At 44.0% G+C, this 25,039-nt stretch overlaps 1 protein-coding gene across 3 annotated transcripts in view; it reads right to left on the reverse strand.

Annotated features, from left to right (window-relative positions):
* Window positions 1-25,039, reverse strand: part of LOC123998863 (F-box/LRR-repeat protein 19-like) — a 33,472-nt gene that overhangs the window by 5,718 nt on the left and 2,715 nt on the right. The window contains exons 1-9 of one of the 3 annotated variants that reach the window (XM_046304079.1): window positions 22,305-23,017; window positions 16,092-16,277; window positions 7,598-7,741; window positions 7,315-7,401; window positions 5,884-6,066; window positions 5,183-5,215; window positions 3,636-4,852; window positions 3,237-3,400; window positions 2,916-3,077 (exon numbers count right to left, since the gene is read on the reverse strand). In XM_046304079.1, coding sequence (XP_046160035.1) covers window positions 2,916-3,077; window positions 3,237-3,400; window positions 3,636-4,852; window positions 5,183-5,215; window positions 5,884-6,066; window positions 7,315-7,401; window positions 7,598-7,741; window positions 16,092-16,262 — 2,161 coding nt within the window. In that variant the 5' untranslated portion in view covers window positions 16,263-16,277; window positions 22,305-23,017. Of the gene's footprint in view, window positions 1-2,915; window positions 3,078-3,236; window positions 3,401-3,635; window positions 4,853-5,182; window positions 5,216-5,883; window positions 6,067-7,314; window positions 7,402-7,597; window positions 7,742-16,091; window positions 16,278-22,177; window positions 22,269-22,304; window positions 23,018-25,039 lie in introns of those variants that run through there. The other 2 variants (XM_046304078.1, XM_046304080.1) reach the window with 2 other exon arrangements.

Genomic DNA, 25,039 nt, shown 5'->3' on the forward strand with positions numbered 1-25,039 from the left:
TTTCTGAGACTTCCGATCCATCCCTGTAGTACAATTAATAACCATTGATATAAATGCTAAAAAATCCAATCTTACTGAAACTTGTTTCACTTTTTGGCCTCTCCCTCTGTACTGGTATATCTCTACTACTCTCACCACTCCTCTCCCTTAACCCATCTTCCTCTACTTTCTTCACTGCCTCAGCATATGACAACTTCTGCTCTACTCTAACCCTAGAAATCTCAACCTGCCTCTCTCGCACGGGACATTTCTGATCCTCAGCCCCATGGGCACCCCTATAATTAACACATGCCACTACTACACATTCCTTGGTCTCATGCCCTTCTGCACATTTCTCACACCTTGGACCCTCCCTCCTACACACTGCTAGCACACGGCCACAAACCTGACACCTGTAACATCTCAATGTATTCGGCACAAACACTCGTACAGAATAACTTATACAGTGGGGCAAAAAAGTATTTAGTCAGCCACCAATTGTGCAAGTTCTCCCACTTAAAAAGATGAGGCCTGTAATTTTCATCATAGGTACACTTCAACTATGACAGACAAAATGAGAGCAACTGCCCCAAAACATCACTGCTCTAGAGGAGATATGCATGGAGGAATGGGCCAAAATAAAGTTGTTTAACTTGGGTCACACGTTTCAGGTAGGATTCCACAAGCTCCCCACAATAAGTTGGGTGAATTTTGGCCCATTCCTCCTGACAGAGCTGGTTTAACTGAGTCAGGTTTGTAGGCCTCTTTGCTCACACACGCCTTTTCAGTTCTGCCCACACATTTTCTATAGAATTGAGGTCAGGGCTTTGTGATGGCCACTCCAATACCTTGACTTTGTTGTCCTGAATACATTTTGCCACCTTGGGAAGTATGCTTGGGGTCATTGTCCATTTGGAAAACCCATTTGCAACCAAGCTTTAACTTCCTGGCTGTCTTCAGATGTTGCTTCAATATATCCACATCATTTCCCTTCCTCATGATGCCATCTATTTTGTGAAGTGCACGAGTCCCTCCTGCAGCAAAGCACCCCCACAACATGATGCTGCCACCCCCATGCTTCATGGTTGGGATGGTGTTCTTCGGCTTACAAGCCTCCCAGTTTTTCCTCCAAACATAACGATGGACATTATGGCTAAACAGTTCTATTTTTGTTTCATCAGACCAGAGGACATTTCTCAAAAAGTACAATCTTTGTCCCCATGTGCAGTTGCAAACCGTAGTCTGGCTTTTTTATGGCGGTTTTGGAGCAGCGGCTTCTTCCTTGCTGAGCGGCCTTTCAGGTTATGTAGATATAAGACTTGTTTTACTGTGGATATAGATACTTTTGTAGCGGTTTTCTCCAGCATCTTCACAGGGTCCTTTGCTGTTGTTCTGAGATTGATTTGCACTTCTCGCACCAAAGTATGTTCATCTCTCGGAGAGAGAACGCGTCTCCTTCCTGAGCAGTAAGACGGCTGCATGGTCCCATGGTGTTTATAGTTGTGTACTATTGTTTGTACAGATGAACATGGTACCTTCAGGCATTTGCAAATTGTTCCCAAGGATGAACCAGACTTGTGGAGGTCTACACTTTTTTTTCTGAGGCCTTGGCTGATTTCTTTTGATTTTCCCATGATGTCAGGCAAAGAGGCACTGGGTTTGAAGGTAGGCTTTGAAATACATCCACAGGTACACCTCCAATTTCCTCAAATTATGCCAATTAGCCTATCAGAAGCTTCTAAAGCCATGACATCCTTTTCTGGAGTTTTCCAAGCTGTTTAAAAAAGGCACAGTCAACTTAGTGTTACAGTGAAATAATCTGTTAACAATTGTTGGAAAAATTACTTGTGTCATGCACAAAGTAGATGTCCTAACCGCCTTGCCAAAACTATAGGTTTGTCAACAATACATTTGTGGAGTGGTTGAAAATCGAGTTTTAATGACTCAAACCTAAGTGTATGTAAACTTCTGATTTCAACTGTATATCTACTGCTACCCCAGCTATCACTCCTTCACTGGTGCCCTTTTCATGAGAACGAAACAATTCACTTTACTTGCCCCCATTCGTTTTACTTTGAGCGCATTCTTCCTCTGCCCAACAGAAACAAACAATTATCACGAGACCACTTTACACTCAGAGTCCACATTACCCAACACTTTTTCCACCAACCATGAAACCACAAATGGATCAGCCAAAATTCAAGAGTCCCCTTTTTCCATAAACTACACGCCTACTGTCAGACTCTTCTTTATCCTGATCCTTGGTGCATACCCCAGTTTTCGATAACTTTACCTCACCTACCACCTCCGATACTTCACCCTCATTCACTTCCATTTCATCTCGTCTTCAGCTCCCTCTGCTTATATTTTCTACTATTCTTTGACAAACCATCTCCCTTTTTTCCACAATTTTTTTATCAGACTCAAGCTCACCCTCCTCTTCCCTCACTCTCTTAGACCTCTTCTCCCTCTCATTTTCCCTCCATTCCTTCTCCGTTTTGCAAGTACACGCCTCCTTATGATAATACTGCCGCTCCATCCCTGACACCCATCTTGTACTTGCTTTCTCAAGGGACTCCATTTCTCCTTCCAGAATTGTGCACGTCCCCAATAACGTGCCTATAACAACGAAGCTGGGTCTCCCAACATTCCAATACAATTCACACCAGTCCGCTTCCTCGGAAATCTCCCACTACTAATGCCCTTGTCTGTATTCACCAGTAAACAAGTAGTTTGATTGGAGGAACTGGTAAAAATGAAATTAAACAAAATCACATCAAACTGGATTTCAAAAAAATATTTGGGAAGCCAGGGCTTTGTTAACACAGACCAATTCTCTGCATTTGCAACTGTATTTCATTTGCACCTATATAGTATTTGTCTCGTATTGCAGGTTATGGATGGCTAATCAATCATGTGAGTGACTTGTCACTAACCTGTCCGAGTGTCAGCAGGGGGCGCCAGGAGCTCCCTCAGGTGTGAGTCCTTCATGTCTTCTACCCGGCTGAGGTCGAGCAGACGCAGGCAGGGACAAGCAGCCTGACACAGGGCCGACACAGAGGACCAGGGACAGCCCGACACATTCAGCTCCAGTAGACCTGGGAGAGAAAGAGGCCAGGAGTTAGCGTAATCCCTAAAGCAGACTAGCAATACAGCAATGAGGTGATGACAGCCAAATTACAATAGGACATGATCAGGCTATTGATGGAAAAAAAGATGTGGTAGGGAGGCAAAGGTGTTGAATGAACACAAGATACCTTGTAGACGGTTGATAAGCCACATGAGCTGCTTCTTCGAGATGTTGGTATAGCCCAGGTTAAGGGAGACTGGTTGCCTGCGGATTATACCACTCAGCATAGGAGGGGTGATAGAGCGCTGCCGGCTGAGGTCAATCTGATTCCACAATCTCTTATCACAGCACCTGAGAGAGCAAGACAGAAAATAAAAGACTGGGATGAGAACAAAAGAAAGTCTGGTCTACTGTACACCACAGAATTTGAGTCACTGCAGTCAATGAATATCCTTTCAGGGATGGTTTTCTATTGTTCTCAACATCAAAGATGCATTTCTCAGTAGTCCAAACAAGTTTGTGTTGCACTACCCCCTTCCAGCCCAACTGGATGCTGACCACATCTGAACCTTTGGTCTAGACTTACCACCGGCTCCATGTCCGACAGACCCGCATGCAGACACACAGCTCCCTCTGGCTGAGGTGCTGGAAGACGTGGAGCCAGACGTCGCGGGGCATCACGTGGGAGGAGCCACTGTCCAGGGGCAGGCAGTGGGGCTCGGGGCAGGCGGGTGGTGGCCGCACCAAGTGCCGCTCCATCTGAACAGGCCGGGGAGGCGAGGGCACAGCAGGGGGGCTGCGTTTCATCATCTGCGAACGTGGAGCCATCCGGGATGGCTGTGACCGGGGTGAGGCGGCGAGGGCTGACATGCCCCCTGAGGAGTTGCTGCCTGGGCTCAGCAGCCCCCCCCCTCCCCCATTGGATGTGGAAGTGGCAGTAGAAGCGGAAGAGTTGCTACTGTTCCTCGATGTTGGTTGGGACCCTGTTTGCTTGTTGCTACGGATCTTGCTGCCCTTGCCAGTTCCATGTCGGTGGTTGGCCACCGAGCCTCCGCTGCTGTTGTTGGCGTTCTCCTTCTCCTGAGTCTCCCGGTCCCTCACCCCCGCCCGTGTGCGTCCATTGCGCGTCTCAGAGCCGTTGCTGCGCTTACCGGAGAATCCCTCGGAACCTGGCGAGGGGCCGTGGCCGGAGGAAGGTGGAGGCTGGGTGGAGGAGAGAGGGGAGGGAGGAGGCAATGGGGTAGACTTCCGACTCCTCTCCCCACTCTCCTCGTCATTCCCGTCCGTTGTGAGCCCCTTGCGGCCCCTTGGAGGTCCCTCCCCTCTACGCCGAGGCTTGTCTCCCACAACCTGCTCCTCCACCGCCTCCTCCTCCTCCTTAACACTTCCCTCTCCCTCAGAGTCCTCACTGGCACTGAAGCCCAGCTCCGCCAGCCTCCTGTCCCTCTCCCTGTCCCGTTCCCGGTTGCGCTCCCTTGCACTGTTGCTATAAGTGACGAGTACGGGGGAGGACGGTTCAGAGCCGCGCCGGCCATCTGAACCGGAAGGCGAGTCAGAGTCGGACTCAGAGTCAGACTCAGAACTAGATGAACTCGATGAGCTGGACTCGCGGACGCGCTCAAGGAGCTGGCACATGCGCTTGAAGCGCTCCAATTTCTCACGGTGGTGCGAGCGCTGGTCCTGGCTGGCCGTAGAGGTGGGGGACTGCGTGGAGTTGGAACCCCCTCCGGAACCCTGGCCGCCTCCGGTGGAGGAGTTGGGCCCATTGGACTCTGCAGTCTCTGACACGTTAGGCTTCTGTTTCTGTCATGGGAGGGATAACGTTAGTGAAGAGAGTGACAGAGGAGCATGAACCCTAACCTTTACCATTGAGAAATATAACTTGAACTCGACTAAGAGCTGGATTCAGTCCATATCCCAGAAGATTCGCGTTATACCTCAATTGAAATTCAAGGGCAGTGTTGGCGCATTCGCAAGACTGCATTCAACGGTGTAAACACTGCAGATGTCGGCTCAATCGGGAATTACCTTTAAAAAAAATGTACGGGAAACTTCAGCGATACAGATTGAATCCAGTTCGTAGTTACCATATGCTTTATGACAGAGCTTAACATTTTGTTCACATGAAATTACCTTTTTCAAGCGTTTTTCATGCGCCCCTTTCATCTGAGGTAAAAGGTCAGACAGAGAAGAGTTGGCAAGCTGCGTTCATACAATTGGTCACAACTTGTAGGCCTCTTAGCAACTATACACTGAGCATACAAAACATTAAGGACACCTGCACTTTCCATGACAGACTGACCAGATGAAAGCCATGATCCCTTTTTGATGTCACTTGTTAAATCCAATTCAAAAATCAGTGTAGATGAATGGGAGGAGACAGGTTAAAGATGATTTTTAAGCCTTTAGACAATTGAGACATGGATTGTGCATGTGTGCCAGTCAGAGGGTGAATGGGCACGACAAAAGATTTAAGTGCCTTTGAACGGGGTATGGTACTAGGTGCCAGGCACACCAGTTTGTGTCAAGAACTGCAAAGCTGCTTTCACAGTAGTGTTAATACACAGTTTCCCGTGTGTATCAAGAATGGTCCACCACCCAAAAGACACCCAGCCAACTTGACACAACTGTGGGAAGCATTGGGGTCAACATGTGCCAGCATCCCTATGGAACGCTTTCTGCCCCTTTTAGAGTCCATGCCTGACGAATTGAGGCTGTTCTGAGGGCAAAAGGGGAGGGATGCAACACATTATTAGGAAGGTGTTCCTAATGTTTGGTATACTCGGTGTGCATGCTAAATGTCTGCAAACTGCAACACACCAAGATCGTCCTACCTTCTTTTTGGGGCCGCTGTCCTGGGGAAGCTCCTTCTCCTTCTTCCTCTTGTGACCGTCCTGCCGCCCCCCATCATCTAAAGAGGGGGGTTTCTTTTTGGTGGGCGGAGGATCGTCGGTCAGCTTCCATCGGCCCACCTCCCCGTTGTCCATCCGCCTCTTCCCTGAGCCATCACCCCCGTCCTGATGTGTGGAGAAAGGGGAAGAGGATTGAAGAATATGTACAGTACATTCGGAATGTATTCAGATCCCTTCCCCTTTGTTCCGTTAGTCTTATTCTAAAATTGATTCAATAATGGGAGAACCTTCCAGAAGGACAAACATCTCTGCGGCACTCCAACAATCGGGCCTTTATTGTACAGTGGCCAGACAGAAGCCACTCCTCAGTATAATAAATTAACATGACAGCCCCTTGGAGTTTGCCAAAAGGCACCTGAAGGACTCTCAGACCATGAGAAAGAAAGATTCCCTGGTCTGATGAAACCAATATTGAACTTTGGCCTGAATGCCAAGCGTCACGTCTGGAGGAAACCTGGCACCATCCCTACGGTGAAACATGGTGGCAGCATCATGATGTGGGATGTTTTTCAGCAGCGGGGACTGGGAGACTAGTCAGGATAAAGGGAAAGATGAACAGAGAAAAGTAGAGATATCCTTGATGAAAACCTGCTCCAGAGCTCTCAGGACCTCAGACTGGGGCAAAGGTTCACCTTCCAACGGGACAACGACCCTCGGCGCACAGCCAAGACAACGCAGGAGTCGCTTCAGGACAAGTCTTTGAATGTACTTGAGTGGCCCAGCCAGAGCCCGGACTTGAAACCGATCGAACAGCTCCCTATCAAACTGACAGAGCTTGAGAGGATCTGCAGAGAAGAATGGGAGAAACTCCCCAAATACAGGTGTGCCAAGCTTGTTGCCTCATACCCAAGAAGACGAGGCTTTAATCGCTGCCAAAGGTGTTTCAACAAAGTACGGAGTAAAAGGTCTGATATTTCCGTTTATTTTATTAAAAGATTTCTAAAAACCTGCTTTTGCTTTGTCATTACGAGATAATGTGTGTAGACTGAGGGTGGGGTGCGGGGGTGAGGACACACTTTTTAATCAATTTTAAAATGAGGCTGTGACATAACGAAATGTGGAAAAAGTCAAGGTGTCTGAATACTTTCCGAATGCACTGTATATGTAATAGCCTACTACAGTATATGAAATGGGGATCGGGTCAATGAAACAAAACGATATTCCAATTTAAGGGCTTATTTAGACAAATACATTTTCTATAAAAGGACTAACGTGTTCCATTCCAAATCAATCCTCCTACCTTATCAACCATTATTGATTAATCCATACATCATAGATGTCCTTTGTCAACCTCTCTGTTTTAGTTTTATTAGCAGAGCCTGACAGACTAGTGTTCCCAGTCACAGTTCTCACCTTACTGGTCTTGCCTTCCTTATGGCATTTTGGACACTCCCAACAATTCGGGATCTCATCGTTTATGATGCCTTCTGCTTTACCCATCTGTAGGTTGGAGAAAATAAAACAGTGAAATCACAAAATCATTCAATCAATAAATGTATGTAACCAATACTAGATAGAGCAGACATTTGACTTAAGACCGTAAGAATGGAAGAGAGACACACCCACTCTCTCTCTCTCACACACACACACTTCTCCAGCTATGACAGCCGGCCATACACAAAGGGTCTGGCCCCACCTTGAGGCAGCTGGGGTGGATGATCTCGTTGCAGATGGTACACTCCATCAGAGAGAGGCTAAACTTCTCTTCTTCTGTGTCTACCGTGTCCTCCTTCCCCGCCTCCCCACATGAGAAGCACACCGCTGTGTGGGGCAACACAGGCTACAAGGAAGAAAATAGCATGTTATATAACCATGTTAAACAATAGATTTATTCAATATAAATCAAATATTGTATGTGGATCCATTCAGGATAGAGGGCTCAGAGGTGGAGCTGTAACTATGTATTCATTCACTATGGATGGTACATTTATTATGCATCTAAATTGAAGCGCAGGAACAAATAAAACAAAATTGGACACCTGCTGCTCTTAGGAGGACCTAGCTAATTGAGAGTGTGTGGATGAAAGCAAATGCATTAATATAGAGATATTGCCATCCACTTAATAAAAAAAATAAAAATAAAAATAAAAAAAGGGGTAAAGGGAGGAGTGCTTTTTCAGAAGCACAGGGACAGAGCACTCTATTTATTAGGTTTATTTTCTTTGACACATTACCTCAGTTGTCCTGCTCAACATTTTCATTAACCTGCCCAAGTGGAATTTTAACTATCGAAAAAATAAACTGTACTGAGGTGAAAATTACTCACTTATCAAGCCAAACAAGTTTGAGGTGAACAGAATCTAGCCAAGATCCATTGACCAACGATTAGAAACTAAATGAGATTTAAGAACTAAATCTGCACAGATTCTGTGGATTTAGTATCCCTGTATACATCCAACCTAATTTCCTTCCTTCACCACAAGATCAGAAAATAAAACTGATCAAAGCAAATCGCTGCCCACCCAAAAAAATAACACCCAAGTAACAATGCGCTCAGTTACCAAGGAAACACATCACATTTCCCACGTCTAAGCAACCAGCCATCTATGCCATTTCAGGCATTCGCAAACCAATCGATAAAAATCACACCCTAAATCACTAAAGGCGTTCGAACAAGCTTATCCACTTTCATGCAGGGGATGACTACTCTATTTTGATGACATTTGCTCTCTGAAACAGCTTTGCTAAACCAGAGGCCGATTTTCAGAATGTAAACAGCAAAAAACAGTAGACATATTGTATGTCATACAGTGCCTTCAGAAAGTATTCATTCCCCTAGACTTATTGCACATTTTGTTGTTACAGCCTGAATTCAAAATTGATTTGTGATCTGTCACCCAACTACACCATAATGAAATATTGAAAGCATGTTTTTACATTTTTTTTTACTAATTTATTGAACATTTTATACAGAACTCTACATAATTTATTATTCGCACCAGAGTCAATAGAAGCACATTCGGCGGAAATTACAACTTTGAGTCGTCTTGGGTATGTCTGTATCAGCTTTGCACATCTGGATTTGGGGATTTTCTTACATTCTTCCTTGCAGATTTTCTGAAGCTCTGTTAAATTAGATACATATCGGTGGTTAACAGCAATCTTCAAGTCTTTCCACTGTTAGTCAAATGGGATCCAAGTCTGGGCTTTGGCTGGACCACTCAGACTTTCACATTCTTGTTCTGAAGCCATTCCAGCGTTGCCCTGGCTGTATTCTTGGGGTCATTGTCCCATTGGAACGTTAATCTTCGCCCCAGTCTCAGGTCATTTGCACATACCATGGGCTGCCACCACCATGCTTCACGGTAGGGATGGTGTTAGACAGGTGATGAGTGGTGCCTGGTTTTCTCCAAACATAACGCTTTGCATTCAGGCCAAAGAGTAAAATGTTTGTCTCATCAGACCACAGAATCTCTTGCGCTCTTATGATCTCAAAGCCTTTTTACAAACTCCAGGTGTGTCGTAATTTGCCTATTTCTCATCTGGCCACTCGCCCATAAAGCCCAGATTGGTGAAGTGCTGCAGAAACTTGATTTTTTTTCCTTCATTTGATTTATTTAGCCAGGATAGTCCACTCAGTAACAATTGCCACTGTTTTCCAGGGAGTCCTGGGTTCCATAGAATCAATAAACAAATATATACAGTTAGGTTTGCACATTTTGGGAAATATTCAGGTGGGAATTAACAGGAATATATGCAAATTAATACCATTTAAATGTAGATGTTTTTTGCATTGGTTATATTTACCATATGGAGACAAAAACCTTTTACCTTATAAGACAATTGCAAATTATTAAATCCTTCCAATAGAAATAAAATAAAATAATTTAATTACGAATTGGAACTTTAATTAAACGAGTTGACTCATCACATGGGATGATTTCACTGAACAAAAAAAAGGGAATATTGAATGATCCCCAATGATCCATCGCATCTCCCAAAAATGTTTTCAACATACATCTGTAAAATGATAGTTTCTAGACTAAAGCTTTGGTTGTCTTCCTCTCGGGCTTCCATTTTTTCTCCCTGGACCTCCTCAATGTCCACCTCTTGAACATCAGAGGCCTAATCTTCACTGTCACTTTCCAACCTTGTTGAGGATGGCTCGTTGTCAGGCTCAAAAAGCCTCAAACTTTCCCAGATGGCCACCAATTGTTCCACCCTTGCATTGGTCAGCCTGTTACATGCTTTGGTGTGTGTGTGTTCCCAAACAAGGACCATTTGCGCTCTGAGGCAGCTGATGTTGGTGGGATTTGGAGGATGATGGAGGCAATAGGGGAAGGAGCCTCAGATCCACAAAGTCCCTTCCACTAGGTGGCTGATGAGATGTTTGCATCTCCATCCCAAAGACCTTGCTTGGAAGTGTACTTCGCCAGACTTCCAAGAACCTTGCCCCCATCTAGGCCAAGGTGACGAGACACCATAGGCCCTGTTGATCTCTGTAACAGACAGGATGCTCTTGCCAGCATACTTGGGGTCCAACTTGAACGCTGCGGCGTGTATGAGCCTAAGGCAGAAGTCCTCACTCTTTTTGATGCATTTTAGAACTGCAGTTTCCTTTGCTTGGAGCAACAGTGAAGTGGGCAGGACAGTACGAATTTCTCCTCTTACATCTGCAAGCTGAGTCTGAACATCAGACAGGGTGGCATTGTCTCCCTCAACGCGTGCAAAGGCTACTGCTACTGGTTTCAGGCTGCTTACCACTCTCTCCCAAAATACATCATCCAGGAGGATCCTCTTGATGAGGCTGTCCATATCGGCAGACTGTGATATGGCAATTTCTTGGAGAGTGTCAAAAATGATGACAACACCATCCCAACGGGTATTGCAGGGCAGCTTCAATGTGGTGCTCTTATTCTTCTCACTTTGCTTGGTGAGGTAGATTGCTGCTATAAATTGAGGACCTTGATCACATACCTAATAATTTCCTTGGCTCTTTTGTAGAATGTATCCATTGTTTTCAGTGCCATGATGTCCTTGAGGGGAAGATTTAATGCATGAGCAGCACAACCGATGGGTGTGATGTGAGGGTAGGACCCCTCACTTTAGACCAAGCAGCCTTCATGTTCACAGCATTGTCTGTTACCAGTGCAAATATCTTCTGTGGATGAAGGTCATTGATGACGGCCTTCAGCTCATCTACAATGTAGAGACCGGTGTGTCTGTTGTCCCTTGTGTCTGTGCTCTTGTAGAATACTAGTTGAGGGGTAGAGAGGATGTAGTTAATTATTCCTCGCCCACGAACATTCGACCAACCATCAGAGATGATTGCAATACAGTCTGCTTTCTCTAGGATTTGCTTGACCTCCACTTGATCTCTGTATCTCAGAGTTCAACATGTTGGCGCGGTGTATGATGGGCGAAGAACATTCAGAAATCTATTCCAATACACATTGCCCGTGAGCAGAGGTGAACCAGTTGCATACACAGCTCGAGCAAGACATTAATCAGAATTTTTCTGACTACGTTCCTCCATTGAGTCAAAAAACCTAATTCCAGGAGGACCATGAGCTGTTGCTATCGATAAGGTGTCTGATTCATCATGTTCACATCAAATAGAAGTAGAGGGACTTTTGTCAGATGTTGCGTGTTGTGAGCGCTGAATGAACTTTATGCACTTGGCCAGATGATTCTGCATCTTTGTTGCATTCTTCACATATGATTTGGCACAGTATTTGCAAAATGTACACAGCTTTTCCTTCTACATTAGTTGCAGTGAAATGTCTCCACACATCGGATCGTGCCTGTGGCAGTGCCCGTGGCATTGTCCTGTAAAGATTTCTAAAAACGAAGTAAAATAAATAAATATAAATAAACTCAGCAAAAAAAGAAACGTCCTCTCACTGTCAACTTATTTTCAGCAAACTTAACGTGTAAATATTTGTATGAACTTAAGGTTCAACAACAGACACACTGAACAAGTTCCACAGACATGTGACTAACAGAAATTGAATAATGTGTCCCTGAACAAGGGGGGGGGGTCAAAATCAAAAGTAACAGTCAGTATCTGGTGTGGCCACCAGCTGCATTAAGTACTGCAGTGAATCTCCTCCTCATGGACTCCACCAGATTTGCCCGTACTTGCTGCGAGATGTTATCCCACTCTTCCACCAAGGCACCTGCAAGTTTCCTGACATTTCTGGGGGGGAATGGCCCTAGCACTCACCCTCCAATCCAACAGGTCCCAGACCTGTTAAATGGGATTGAGATCCGGGCTCGTCGCTGGCCATGGCAGAACACTGACATTCCTGTCTTGCAGGAAATCACGCATAGAATGAGCAATATGGCAGGTGGCATTGTCATGCTGGAGGGTCATGTCAGGATGAGCCTGCAGGAAGGGTACCACAAGGGAGGACGTCTTCCCTGTAACACACAGCATTGAGATTGCCTGCAATGACAACAAGCTCAGTCCGATGATGCTGTGACACACCGCCCCAGACCATGACGGACCCGCCACCTCCAAATTGATCCCTCTCCAGGGTACAGGCCTCTGTGGAGCGCTCATTCCTTCGACGATAAATGCAAATCCACCTATCACCCCCGGTGAAACAAAACTGCAATTTGTCAGTGAAGAGCACTTTTTGCCATTCCTGTCTGGTCCAGCGCGGTGGGTTTGTGCCCATCAGCGACGTTGTTGCCGGTGATGTCTGGTGAGGACCTGCCTTACAACAGGCCCACAAGCCCTCAGTCCAGCCGCTCTCAGCCTATTGCGAACAGTCGGAGCACTGGAGGGATTGTGCGTTCCTAATGTAACTCGGGCAGTTGTTATTGCCATCCTGTACCTGTCCCGCAGGTGTGATGTTCGGATGTACCGATCCTGTGCAGGTGTCGTCACACGTGGTCTGCCACTGCGAGGATGATCAGCTGTCTGTCCTGTCTTCCTGTAGCGCAGTCTTAGGCGTCTCACAGTACAGACATTGCAATATTGCCCTGGCTACATTTGCAGTCCTCATGCCTCCTTGCAGCATGTTTAAGGCATGCTCACACAGATGAGCAGGGACCCTGGGCATTTTTCTTTTGGTGTTATTCAGAGTCAGTAGAAAGGCCTCTTCAGTGTCCTAAGTTTTCATAATGGTGACCTTAAATTGCAGGGATTAACTTCCCATGGAAAATTTCCAGAAATTTCTCAATAAAGTTTCCAACCCTATATACAGCATACCCACTGGCATACATACAAAAGCACATATAAGACAGCTTTCCTTCTGGCAGGTTCTCCCATCTCAGCCAAGGAACTTCATAGTTCTGTCAGAGTAGTTATTGGTTTCTTGGCCACCTCCCTGACCAAGGTCCTTCTTGCTCAGTTTGGTCAGACGGCCACCTCCAGGCAGAGTCTGGGTAGTTCCATATTTTTTTCGAGACCAATGTGCTCTTGGAAACTTTCAACACTCTAGAAATTGTTTTATACCCTCCCTAAGATATATGCCTCATCACAATTCTATCTACAGACATTTCCTTAGACTTCATGGTATAGTTTCTGCTCTGACATGCACTGTCAACTGTGGGACCTTATATAGACAGGTGTTTTTCTTTCTAAATCATGTCCAAACAATTTCAAATTGGCCACAGGTGGAGTCCAATAAAGTTGTATTAACATAAAGGATGATCAAAGGAAATTGGATGCACCGGAGCTCAATTTGTTGTGTCAAATGGGTGTGCATATTTATACAAATCAAGGAGTATGAATATTTTTCTGAAGGCACTGTAACTGTCGTCAATGGGTTGTCAATCGATTGTGTATCATAAACAACAGGAGTTTATATTCTAGTCTAAACGGTGGTTTCTGTTTAGACGGGATCTCAATAAGTGTGAGGGATATGCCAAAAGCTTTTAAAGCTCGTCCTTTCACGTTTGGGAAAAGACGCGGGTCACAACATGTTAGCAGTGTATGTGGAAACTCCCCTCTTCACGTTTATTGTTTGGCAGGGTTGAAGGTTTGTGTAACAGGAAAAACAACCTAAACTTCAGACTTGCGTGGATGAATTACAATATTTGATACAGAGGTTAATTAAGCTACAGGTTAGGTAATGTGCTCTACATACCAGATGCCAATCAAATCTCATTACACATTGAAAACGACAAAAGTATACAGTGCATTCGGAAAGTATTCAGACCCCTCGACTTGTTCCACATTTTGTTACGTTAAAGCCCTATTCTAAAATGTATTAAATTGTCCCCCCTCCACAATCTATATAGAATACCCCATATTGATAAAGCAAATAGAGGTTTAGAATTTTTTGCAAATGTATAAAAAATAAAAAACATTTACATGCATTCAGACCCTTTACTCAGTACTTGGTTGAAGCACCTTTGGCAGCGATTACAGCATCGAGTCTTCTTGGGTATGACGCTACAAGCTTGGCACACCTGTATTTGGGGAGTTTCTCCCATTCTTCTCTGCAGATCCTCTCAAGCTCTGTCAAGTTGGATGGGTAGTGTCGTTGCACAGCTATTTTCAGGTCTCTCCAGAGATGTTCAAGCGGGTTCTAGTCCGGGTCACACGGGGACATTCAGAGACTTGTCCCAAAGCCACACATGCATTGTCTTGGCTGTGTGCTTAGGCTCGTTATCCTGTTGGAAGGTGAACCTTTGCCCCAGTCTGAGGTCCTGAGAACTCTGGAGCAGGTTTCCATTAAGGACCTCTGTACTTTACTCTGTTCATCTTTCCTGACTAATCTCCCAGTCCCTGCTGCTGAAAAACATCCCCACAGCATGATGCTGCCACCACCATGCCTCACCGTAGGGATCTTGCCAGGTTTCTTCCAGACATGACGCTTGGTATTCAGGCCAAAGAGTTCAATCTTGGTTTCATCAGACCAGAGAATCTTGTTTCTCATGGTCATTAGGCAAACTTCAAGAGGGCTGTCATTTGCCCTTTACTGAGGAGTGGCATCCGTCTGGCCACTCTACCAAAAAGGCCTGATTGGTGGAGTGCTGCAAAGATTGTTGTCCTTCTGGAAGGTTCTCCCATCGCCGCATAGGAACTCTGGTGCTCTGTCAGAGTAAATATCAGGTCCTCGATCACCTCCCTGACCAAGGCCCTTCTCCCTCGATTGTTCAGTTTGGCCATGATTCCATACCTCTTCCATTTCAGAATGATGGAGGCCACTGTGTTCTTGGGGACCTTTAACGCGGCAGAAATGTTTTGTTACCCTTCCCCAGATCTGTGCCTCGACACAGTACTGTCTCTGAGCTTTATGGACAATTCCTTCGACTTCATGACTTGGTTTTTGCTCTGACATGCACTGTCAACTGTGGGACCTTATATAAAACAGGTGTGTGCCTTTCCAAATCATGTCCAATTAATTTAATTTACGACATGTGGACTCCAATCAAGTTATAGAAACATCTCAAGGATGATCAATGGAAACAGGATGCACTTGAACTCAATTTCGTCTCATAGCAATGGGTCTGAATACCTAAGTATGTTATCTGTTTTTTAATTAATACATTTGCAAACATTTCTAAAAACCTGTTATCGCTTTGTCATTATGGGGAACTTTTTTTTCTTTAATCCAATTTAAAATAAGGCTGTAACGTAACAAAATGTGGAAAAGGTAAAGGGTCTGAATACTTTCCGAATACACTGCATGTCCTGTGCATGTTTCAAAAGTTATTGTCAGATGTTACATCCCATCTAGAAAATGGCATCAGTTGTACAACTGATACATTTCCTAATACCTTCACTTGTGGATGGAATAGAGCAGTGGTACATTTCCTAGTGAGAGTAGAATAATATTGGTAACGAGGCAAGAATGAGCAGTACGTGTTAGGGCTGGGAATTGCCAGGGACATCACAATGCGATGTTTGGTGCCGATACGATATGTATCTCAATTCCATATGTATTGCAATTTGATACTGTGATTTTATTGCGATTCAATGTTCAAATATATTGCTCACCATATGTCTACTGCAGAGGGACAAGAGAGAGCATAAGCTGCTGAAAACAAATAGGCTGCCTATTTAAAAAGAAGATGGAGAACAAGCTATGAAGGAAAAATATTGGAGTTTTGGTGCAGGTACAGCCAACTAGCAGAAAAAGAAAAAAAATGATACCACCTCAAAAATAATATCCTAATATGTAACTGTATTGATTTCTCCCCCCCCATCACTAGCGTGTGTTCTAACTTACCGCTGTGCACTGTCGGAGCAGACAGGACTGCTTCATCCTTCCGGGCCCGCCAAACTTTTTCATGTCCTTGCAGAAGTGGCACTCGCCGCACTCTGTCCGCATGCAGGCCTGACAGCGTCGGCACCGCGTCCGCCGCCGCCGTGCCCCTCCCAGAGCCTTACTGCCTGACATCCCCTCTGCAGTCAACTGGGGAGAGGAGAGATGCACAGGTCAATACAAATATAAACTACATATACTAGATGCCAGCAGCCAGACCTCCCCTCTGGAGAGAAAAAAAAGATACAGGTAAACAAATGTCTACAGTGCATTCGGAAAGTATTCAGACCCCCGTTTTGTTACATTACAGCCTTATTCGAGAAAAAAAAACATGTTTTATCTACATAAAAAACAGATACCATATTTACACAAGTATTCAGCCCCTTTGCTATGAGACTCAAAATTGAGCTCAGGTGCATCCTGTTCCATTGATCATCCTCGAGACATTTCTACAACTTGAATGGAGTCCATCTGTGGTAAATTCAATTGATTGGCCATGATTTGGAAAGGCACACCAGTCTCTCTATAAAGGTCCCACAGTTGACAGTGCATGTCAGAGCAGAAACCAAGCCATGGGGTCAAATAAATGATCCGTAAAGCTCCAAGACAGGATTGTGTCGAGGCACAGATCTGGGGAAGGGTACCTACAAATTTCTGCAGCATTGAAGGTCCCCAAGAACACAGCAGCCTCCATCATTCTTAAATGGAAGAAGTATGTAACCACCAAGACTCTTCCTAGAGCTGGCCACCAGGCCAAACTGAGCAATCGGGGGAGAAGGGCCTTGGTCAGGGAGGTGACCAAGAACCCGATGGTCACTCTGACAGAGCTCCAGAGTTCCGCTGTGGAGATGGGAGAACCTTCCAGAAGGACAACCATCTCTGCAGCACTCCACCAATCAAGCCTTTATGGTTGAGAGGCCAGGCGGATGCTACTCCTCAGTAATAGGCGCATGACAGCCCTCTTGGAGTTTGCCAAAAGGCATCTAAAGACTGACCATGAGAAACTAGATTGAAATCTTTGGCCTGAATGCCAAGTGTCACTTCTGGAGGAAATCTGGCACCATCCTTACGGCGAAGCATGGTGGCAGCATCATCCTGTGGAGATGTTTTTCAGCGGCAGGAAGAGTAGTCAGGAACAAGGGAAAGATGAATCGAGCAAAGTATAGAGATCCTTAATGAAAACCTCCTCCAGAGTGCTCAGGACCTTAGACTGGGGTGAATGTTCACCTTCCAACAGGACAACGACCCCAAGCACACAGCCAAGACAACGCAGGAGTGGCTTCGGGACAAGTCTTTGAATGTATTTGAGTGGCCCAGCCACAACCAAGACTTGAACCAGATGGAATATTTCTGGAGAGACTTGAAAATAGCAGTGCAGTGACGCTCCCCAACCAACTTGGCAGGAGATTGAGAGGATCTACAGAGAAGAATGGGAGAAACTCCCAAAATACAGGTGTGCCAAGCTTGTTGTGTCATACCCAAGAAGACTCAAGGCTGTAATCGCTGCGAAAGGAGCTTCAACAAAGTACTGTAAAATGTAATACTTCAGTTTATTTTGAATAGATTTGCTAACATTTCTAAAACTTGTTTTTGCTTTGTCTTTAGGGGTATTGTGTGTAGATTGATGAGGGGGAAAAAAACGATTTAATCAATTTTAGAGTACGGCTGTAATGTAACAAAGTGAATTCTTTCCACAGTACATAACAGATAGGCTGTAACTGTATATGCAGTGTACAAGACTATACCATATGAACATACTGTCTGACAACCCCTCTGCAGTCAACAGAGGTCAACACAAACTTCACATACACAACAGTCAACTGGAAAAGGGGAGACAGGTTAACACCCGGACATCCACTCTGCAGTAACTGAAGAAAATGATCCTGGTTAGCACAAATATGCACTGCAGATATCCCAATCGGAATATCCCCTCATGTCATATGGGAGGGAGGACAAACAGTTCAGGAACATACACAAACTAGGGTGTGCGCCAAAGAGAGCAGGATAGATAAAGAGAAGGAAAGAGGAGAAAGGACAAGAGCTTATTCAGTGAACATACTGAATACGCATGCCAGTGCATTCATAGACCCATGTAAGAGACCAAGAGAAAGACTGACAGTGCAGACACTAGTGGGCAACAGGAGGCCAGTCTGCTCTCTCGACGACGACTCAGACAGACAGGCTATAGCGTATGCTCTATGCTCCTTACCCTCATGTTATCAAATACAACAGGGCACATACTGTAGGGAGTGTATGAAATCTCCGCATTCCATGGCCTCTAATAAAATAGGCTTGGTTTACTCTTAGCCCAAACCCATGTGACAGGCCCCAAGCTAGTTGCTTAACTTGGAACACAAAGCCTCGGCAACTTAACAGATATTGTTTCTTGTAACAACAAATCCCGCCTCGCCCCTTCACTCTAGGAACTATCACAGGTAATCCTAAATTTCCTCAAAACAGCCAGAATCAAAGAGCCCATTGCAAAGGCACTGAGGCCCTGGGTCTTCTCTTCTGTAAAGAAGAATGTGGTTCCTGCCCAGAACGAGAGACTGGTCAGGAAGATCATTATTGCATCATACGTGACTGAGGATGTTGAGGGGTTTTGGGAGGTTCAAATTGCATTGCGTGGGCAACTAAACAGATATATTTTAGGCTGAGGGAATAGGCTTTGAAATGTCTAATGGTCCCATGATTCATCATTAGATCTTGGACATTTGTTTACACTCTCTGACATTTTGAGTAACTGCGTTTCAAATTAAGTGCTCACTGATGGCACAATCGTTGTCTCTGTGGACCTTCAGCCAGTGGATGAACTGCATTAGGATCCATTTCTTCTGTTTTCAGAACCTTTAAAAAGAGGCCAAGTTTAATGTTGGTGCCACAATCTCTGGATGGTACTTTAAGGCATAGTACTTATTTAAAAACCTATAAGAAACAACTGTACAGGCCTATCTACTGCACAATTACACGAGGGTTAGGCATATTTTGCCTGTTAACAGGTAATATACAACAACAACTGATTACCTTCAGATAGAATTCAAAAGGCTTTTTTGGACTTCAGTGGATACTTCAAAAATAATTTTACCTACGGGGGCATTGTGACGTGCAGTGTCTGGATTTGAAGGACCAGCTATTCAAAGCGTGTATGTCCTCTGCTTGCAGACTGGAATATGTTCCGGGATTCATCCGATGTCATTGAGGAGTTTAAATGACTATCCCCCGTAGTACTCACACCTGTAGCCATGAAACATCAACACCATCACCCCAGACAACCTGGACCCACTTCAATTTGCATACCGCCCCAACAGATCCACAGATGACACAATCGCTATAGCAATCCACACTGCCCTCTCCCACCTGGACAAGAGGAACACCTATGTGAGAATGCTGTTCATTGATTACAGCTCAGCGTTCAACACCATAGTGCCCACCAAGCTCATCTTTAAGCTAAGGACCCTGGGACTGAACACCTCCCTCTGCAACTGAATCCTGTAATTCCTGACGGGCCAACCCCAGGTGGTGAGGGTAGGCAACACCATGTCTGCCACATTGACCAGCAACACGGGGGCCCCTCAGGGGTGCATGCTTACTCCCCTTCTGTACTCCCTGTTTACCCACAACTGTGTGGCCGCACGACTTCAACGCCAAAGTATGCTGACAACACTGCTGTCTGTGATCAGGCCTACCACCGCTGGTAATGAGAAAGCTTATAGGGAGGAGGACCGAGACCTGTCAGTGTGGTGCCTGGACAACAACCTCTCCCTCAAAGTCAGCAAGATAAAAGAGCTGATTGTGGACTACAGGAAACGGAGGGCCAAGCATGCCCCCATTCACATCAACAGGGCTGTAGAGGAACGGTTTGAGAGTTAAGTTTCTTGGTTTCCACATCACTAAGGATCTATCATTGTCGACTACACGAACAGTCACAAAGAGGGAACGACAATGACTCGTCCCCTCAGGAGGCTGAAAAGATGGGCCCTCAGATGGAGTGGGCGCTAAGCTCCTCAAAACTTTCTACAGCTGCACCATTTAGATCATCTTGACTGGCTGAATCACCGCTTGGTATAGCAACTGCAAAGCGCTACAGAAGGTGGTGCATCCGGCCGAGTACATGACTGGGGCAAAGCTTCCTGCCATCCAGGACCTCTATACCAGGCATTGTCAGAGGAAGACCTTACAAATTCTCAAAGCCTCCAGCCACCCGATTCATTGACTGTTCTCTCTGCTACCGCACAGCAAGTGGTACCGATTCACCAAGTCTGGAACCAACAGGACCCTGAACAGCTTCTACCACAAGCCATAAGGCTGCTAAATAGTGGTCCTTCTGTAGCTCAGTTGGTAGAGCATGGCGCTTGTAACGCCAGGGTAGTGGGTTCGATTCCCGGGACCACCCATACGTAGAATGTATGCACACATGACTGTAAGTCGCTTTGGATAAAAGCGTCTGCTAAATGGCATATATTATTATTATTATTATTATATTATTATATTATTATTATAAATAGTTGGCCAAATAGCTACCCGGACTATCTGCATTGACCCTTTTTACACCATTTTCTTTTATTACTTATCACATATCCGTCTGCTACTGTTTATATCTATCATGTTGCCTAGTCACTCTATCCCTAGTTTTATGAACACATACCTCAATTACTTACTGGTACCCAGTGTATACAGCCCAGTTATTGTTACTCATCGGGTATCTATTATTACTTTTCTATTATTTCTCTATTTTCGTTGTCTCTACATTGCCACTGTTAGTCTACACCTGTTGTTTACGAAGCATGTGACGAATAAAAATATATTTGATATCATGTCAGATGTGTAGTAGGGTTGGGCCATATTTGAAAAGACTTCTTCTACAATATGCTACTCCAAATATTGCGACATTCAAAAATAAATAGTTTTGCGCTGTTAATGGCTAAATCATAAGAAATGTGTGTGCTTATTTACAATATTAGTTGCATTCTCATTAAATAATCTTAGTTAATTCATTTGGACTTAATTTACAACATGTTGACACAGCCTAACTGATAAAACTGCACAGTTTTGATTTGTAAAGATCAAACGAGTATTGTCTTGCACTTCCCGATATATCAATGTCAAATATCACAATATTCAATTTAAATCATATATCAGCCAAACCCTAATTTGTCAGCTATACTTTGCATGAATCAATGTAGATAAACAGATACGTGTGGAATATAATGAGACATTAATGCAATGACACCTTGCTGGCTTGAGGGGGTGAAAAGCATAGATGATGATAATATAGGATGTTATAAATTAGAGTTATAAATTAGAGCCAAACATGGACAAAGTGTATGGTCTCTCCCCATTTCACACAAAGAGGGGCTAAGGAAGGAGAGAGGGTAAGGAAGGACAGAGGCATGATACTGCAGAATTTGAACTGAGATAGATGTTAGTACCAGCCAGGCACTCGTGAAATCAAAACAGTAATTTCAATGTGTGCCTCCCCAGAGGAACCTTTGCCAATCAAGCCAAGGCATACAATGGGTGTGTTATAAAGCAGGAAACTTACATCCAGTGACATGTTTTATATGAAATAATTCAGTAAATACTGGGGGTTTGATTCATTAGATGGAAACAAATCATTCAACCAAGTATCGGGGTTGCTTGCTGCTGTGGCAAGCAAGCTTGTTAGCCTGCTTGCTAACAATCACAACAAGCATTTACTTAGCACACAAATCATGTATCGATAAAACATGCTTGAAATGTTCATAGCAATGGTGTTTGTTGGGAGGGACTACTGTAATAATACATGGCTGCACGTATTATGGCCTGTAGCGCAAGATTGAGTCTGATGACTAACGTTAGCTAGCTAGCTACAATATAGATGCGCAGCCAATAATTTAGCAGCTAACGTTAGCTAGCTAACTAGTGTGGCTGCTCTACTGGCTACTGTACGTAGTTAGTTCACTACATGTTTTGTAGGGAACATGCTGTACATGAATAACACTGAAAAAAATGTTTGTTATATAAATTAATAAAATGATCAATTAATTACACAAAGTCCTCCGTCATCTCACCTCCATTCGCTTCCCTGCACTATAATCTTCCTCTTTCATATTGCTCAGCATCTTGCAAAAACAATGTAGTAGATACCTGATCACATTGAAGATGTGAGTTTGGTGGTAAACTGTTATAATTACTAACCTCTTGGTATCGAGTCGCATACTCCTTGGTCGCGCATTAGAAATAATATTATTAGCCAACCGTTAGCTAGCTAGCGTTGATATTAGCTGTTAGGGGATTGCTTCCTTGTTTCTTTCTCCTGCAGCCTTTCTTGCTGATTCTGGGTCCCGTGTGGCACGTTCACATGCGTTCCATGTTGTTACAGTGGTGATTGTAGCTTGAAAGATAGCTAGATGTTTCCTTCTTACCAGTGTTCTTTCTACTCTAGAGTAGGCAGAGATGTAAAGGGTTCCCGAATGGGTATGTAACAATACATTTCAAGACGCAACACAAGCGTTTTTTGTGCCGTTCACTCCTTTCGTTGACCCCTATCCCTGTTTCTTGGTCTCTCAAACGTCTTCCAACGTGTTCTTGAGGTCTTCAAAACATGCAAAATGGCACATGATTTCGAGACAAAGCGTATTTAAAAAGAACGCATCTTATTTCGCAGTTTAAATGTCTGCTGCGGTTTTACCTATAAATTCCAGTCAAAATGAAAGAGACAATCTGAATAGACGGGTAAACGTGGCTATTGTTCTAGTTTTCTATTGTGTTATTCTTGTTTTGTGGGTTTTTTATTAGCTCGTCAGCTACCTTGCTACCGATTTGAAGACACGATTAATCGTCCGTATGCTCTTGGTAAGATTTGAGGCCATCGTTTTCCATTTTTGTCTAGAAAAAAAAATCATAAATAAATAAATAAATATAGTAAATAAAATATGGGAAGGAAAAATATTGCCGCGCCTCCCCTTCAAGGCGTCAGAAGCTAAGCATATGGAATTGTGGGATTTGTAGTATAAAGAGTGTAGAACCAACCAAGCTAAAACTGTTCCACTGAAAAGGCTGCAAAGAAAGCCTTGTTGGACATTCAAATAATCAGTTAACATCTATGTATTCTGTGATGGATGGAGGATTGTGGAGAGCCGTGGGCATGTACTTTCTGTGTCTACAATATCCACAAACAAAAGTATGTGATGAAACTACATTTTAAAAAAAGTGAAGAGACAGAAGGGTAGATTACCCCAGGGTTTCCCAAATTCGGTCCTGTCCTAACACTACATCATGCTTTGATTATTTGAATCAGCTTATGTAATGCTAGGGTAAAAACCAGAATGTTCACCCAGGGGGGGACCCAGGACAGAGTTTGGGAAACCCTGGGTTACCCAATACCAGGTTGATGTTCCTTGGACAAATAGGTATGATGCCCTTAGGACGACATATAGGTATGGGATAATGTCATCCACCACCTGGCTCTCTGTCAACCTGTCTATATGATATATCCTGTCTATAGCAATTGAGCCTGGAGACGACATTAGGTATGGGACAACATAGAACATATAGGTATGATGTTTATGGGACAACATAAGATATGTGTTTCTGAATGAGTTTCCTAAACTTGAAAAAGCTTTCTAAAGTAAGACTTATTGTGGCTTTTCTCTCTCGCTCTAGTCAAGGGGCTTTATTAGCATGGGAAATATGTTTACATTGCCATAGCAAGTGAAATGGATAAACAAAGTAAATACACTCACACAAGTTCCAAAAGAATAAAGACATTTCAAATGTACTACAGTGTTGTAGCGATGTGCAAATTGTTAAAGTACCAAAGGGAAAATAAATCAATATGGGTTGAATTTACAATGGTGTTTGTTCTTCACTGATTGCTCTTGTCTTATGGCAACAGGTCACACAACTTGCTGCTGTGATTGCACACTGATATTTCACCCAATAGATATGGGAGTTTATTAAAATTGGATTTGTTTTTGAATTCTTTGAGTTTGTGTAATCTGAGGGAAATATGTGTCTCTAATATTGTCATACATTTGGCAGGAGGTTAGAAAGTGCAACTCAGTTTCCACCTCATTTTGTGGGAAGTGTGCACATAGCCGGTCTTCTCTTGAGAGCCAGGTCTGCCTACGGCGACCTTTCTCAATAGTAATGCTCACGGAGTCAAATCAAATGTTATCTGTCAAATGCGCCAAATACAACATGTGTACCCTTTCCCGTGAAATGTTTACTTTCAAGCCCCTATCCAACAATGCAGTTCAAGAAAGAGTTTTAAAAAATTGGAGTCCGTACATTAAGATATCCTTTATTTTGGGTCAGTCACAGTGGTCAGGTATTGTCACTGTACTCTCTGTTTATGGCCAAATTTCATGTCCGAATTTCATGTTCCTTTTGATGGCATTGAAGGCCCTTCTTGCCTTGTCTCTCAGATCATTCACAGCTTTGTGGAAGTTACCTGTGACGCTGATGTTTAGGCCAAGGTATGTATCGTTTTGTGTGTGCTCTCGTGTGGTTGTTTGTTTAGTGTGTTCCAATTTTTCCAGAAGTGGTTAGATTCTATGGATTCTTAAATTGCATTGAGCTGATTTTCTGAAGTGCTGTTCCTTCTGTTTGCGTAGTGTATTTCTGTATTGTTTTAGTTATTCACCATAGTGAAGGCGTAGACCTAGGTTGTCCGTGTCTCTATGTTTTTGGTTGGACAGGTTTCTCAATTTCTTTCTTAGATTTTTGCATTCATTTGTCATTTTTGTTCATTTTATTTGGTTGTCGGTTTTGAAATTTTTAGATTTGATAGGCCAGCTGAAAGGTCAAATATACTGTTTAGGCTTTCTACTGCCAAGTTTACACCTTCACTATTACAGTGAAATGTTTTGTCCAAGAAGTTGTCTAAATGGGATTGAATGTGTGGTTGCCTAATAGTTTTTTGTTAGGTT

Source organism: Oncorhynchus gorbuscha, linkage group LG16 (genome assembly GCF_021184085.1).
Source record: "Oncorhynchus gorbuscha isolate QuinsamMale2020 ecotype Even-year linkage group LG16, OgorEven_v1.0, whole genome shotgun sequence".
Lineage (NCBI taxonomy): Eukaryota > Metazoa > Chordata > Actinopteri > Salmoniformes > Salmonidae > Oncorhynchus > Oncorhynchus gorbuscha.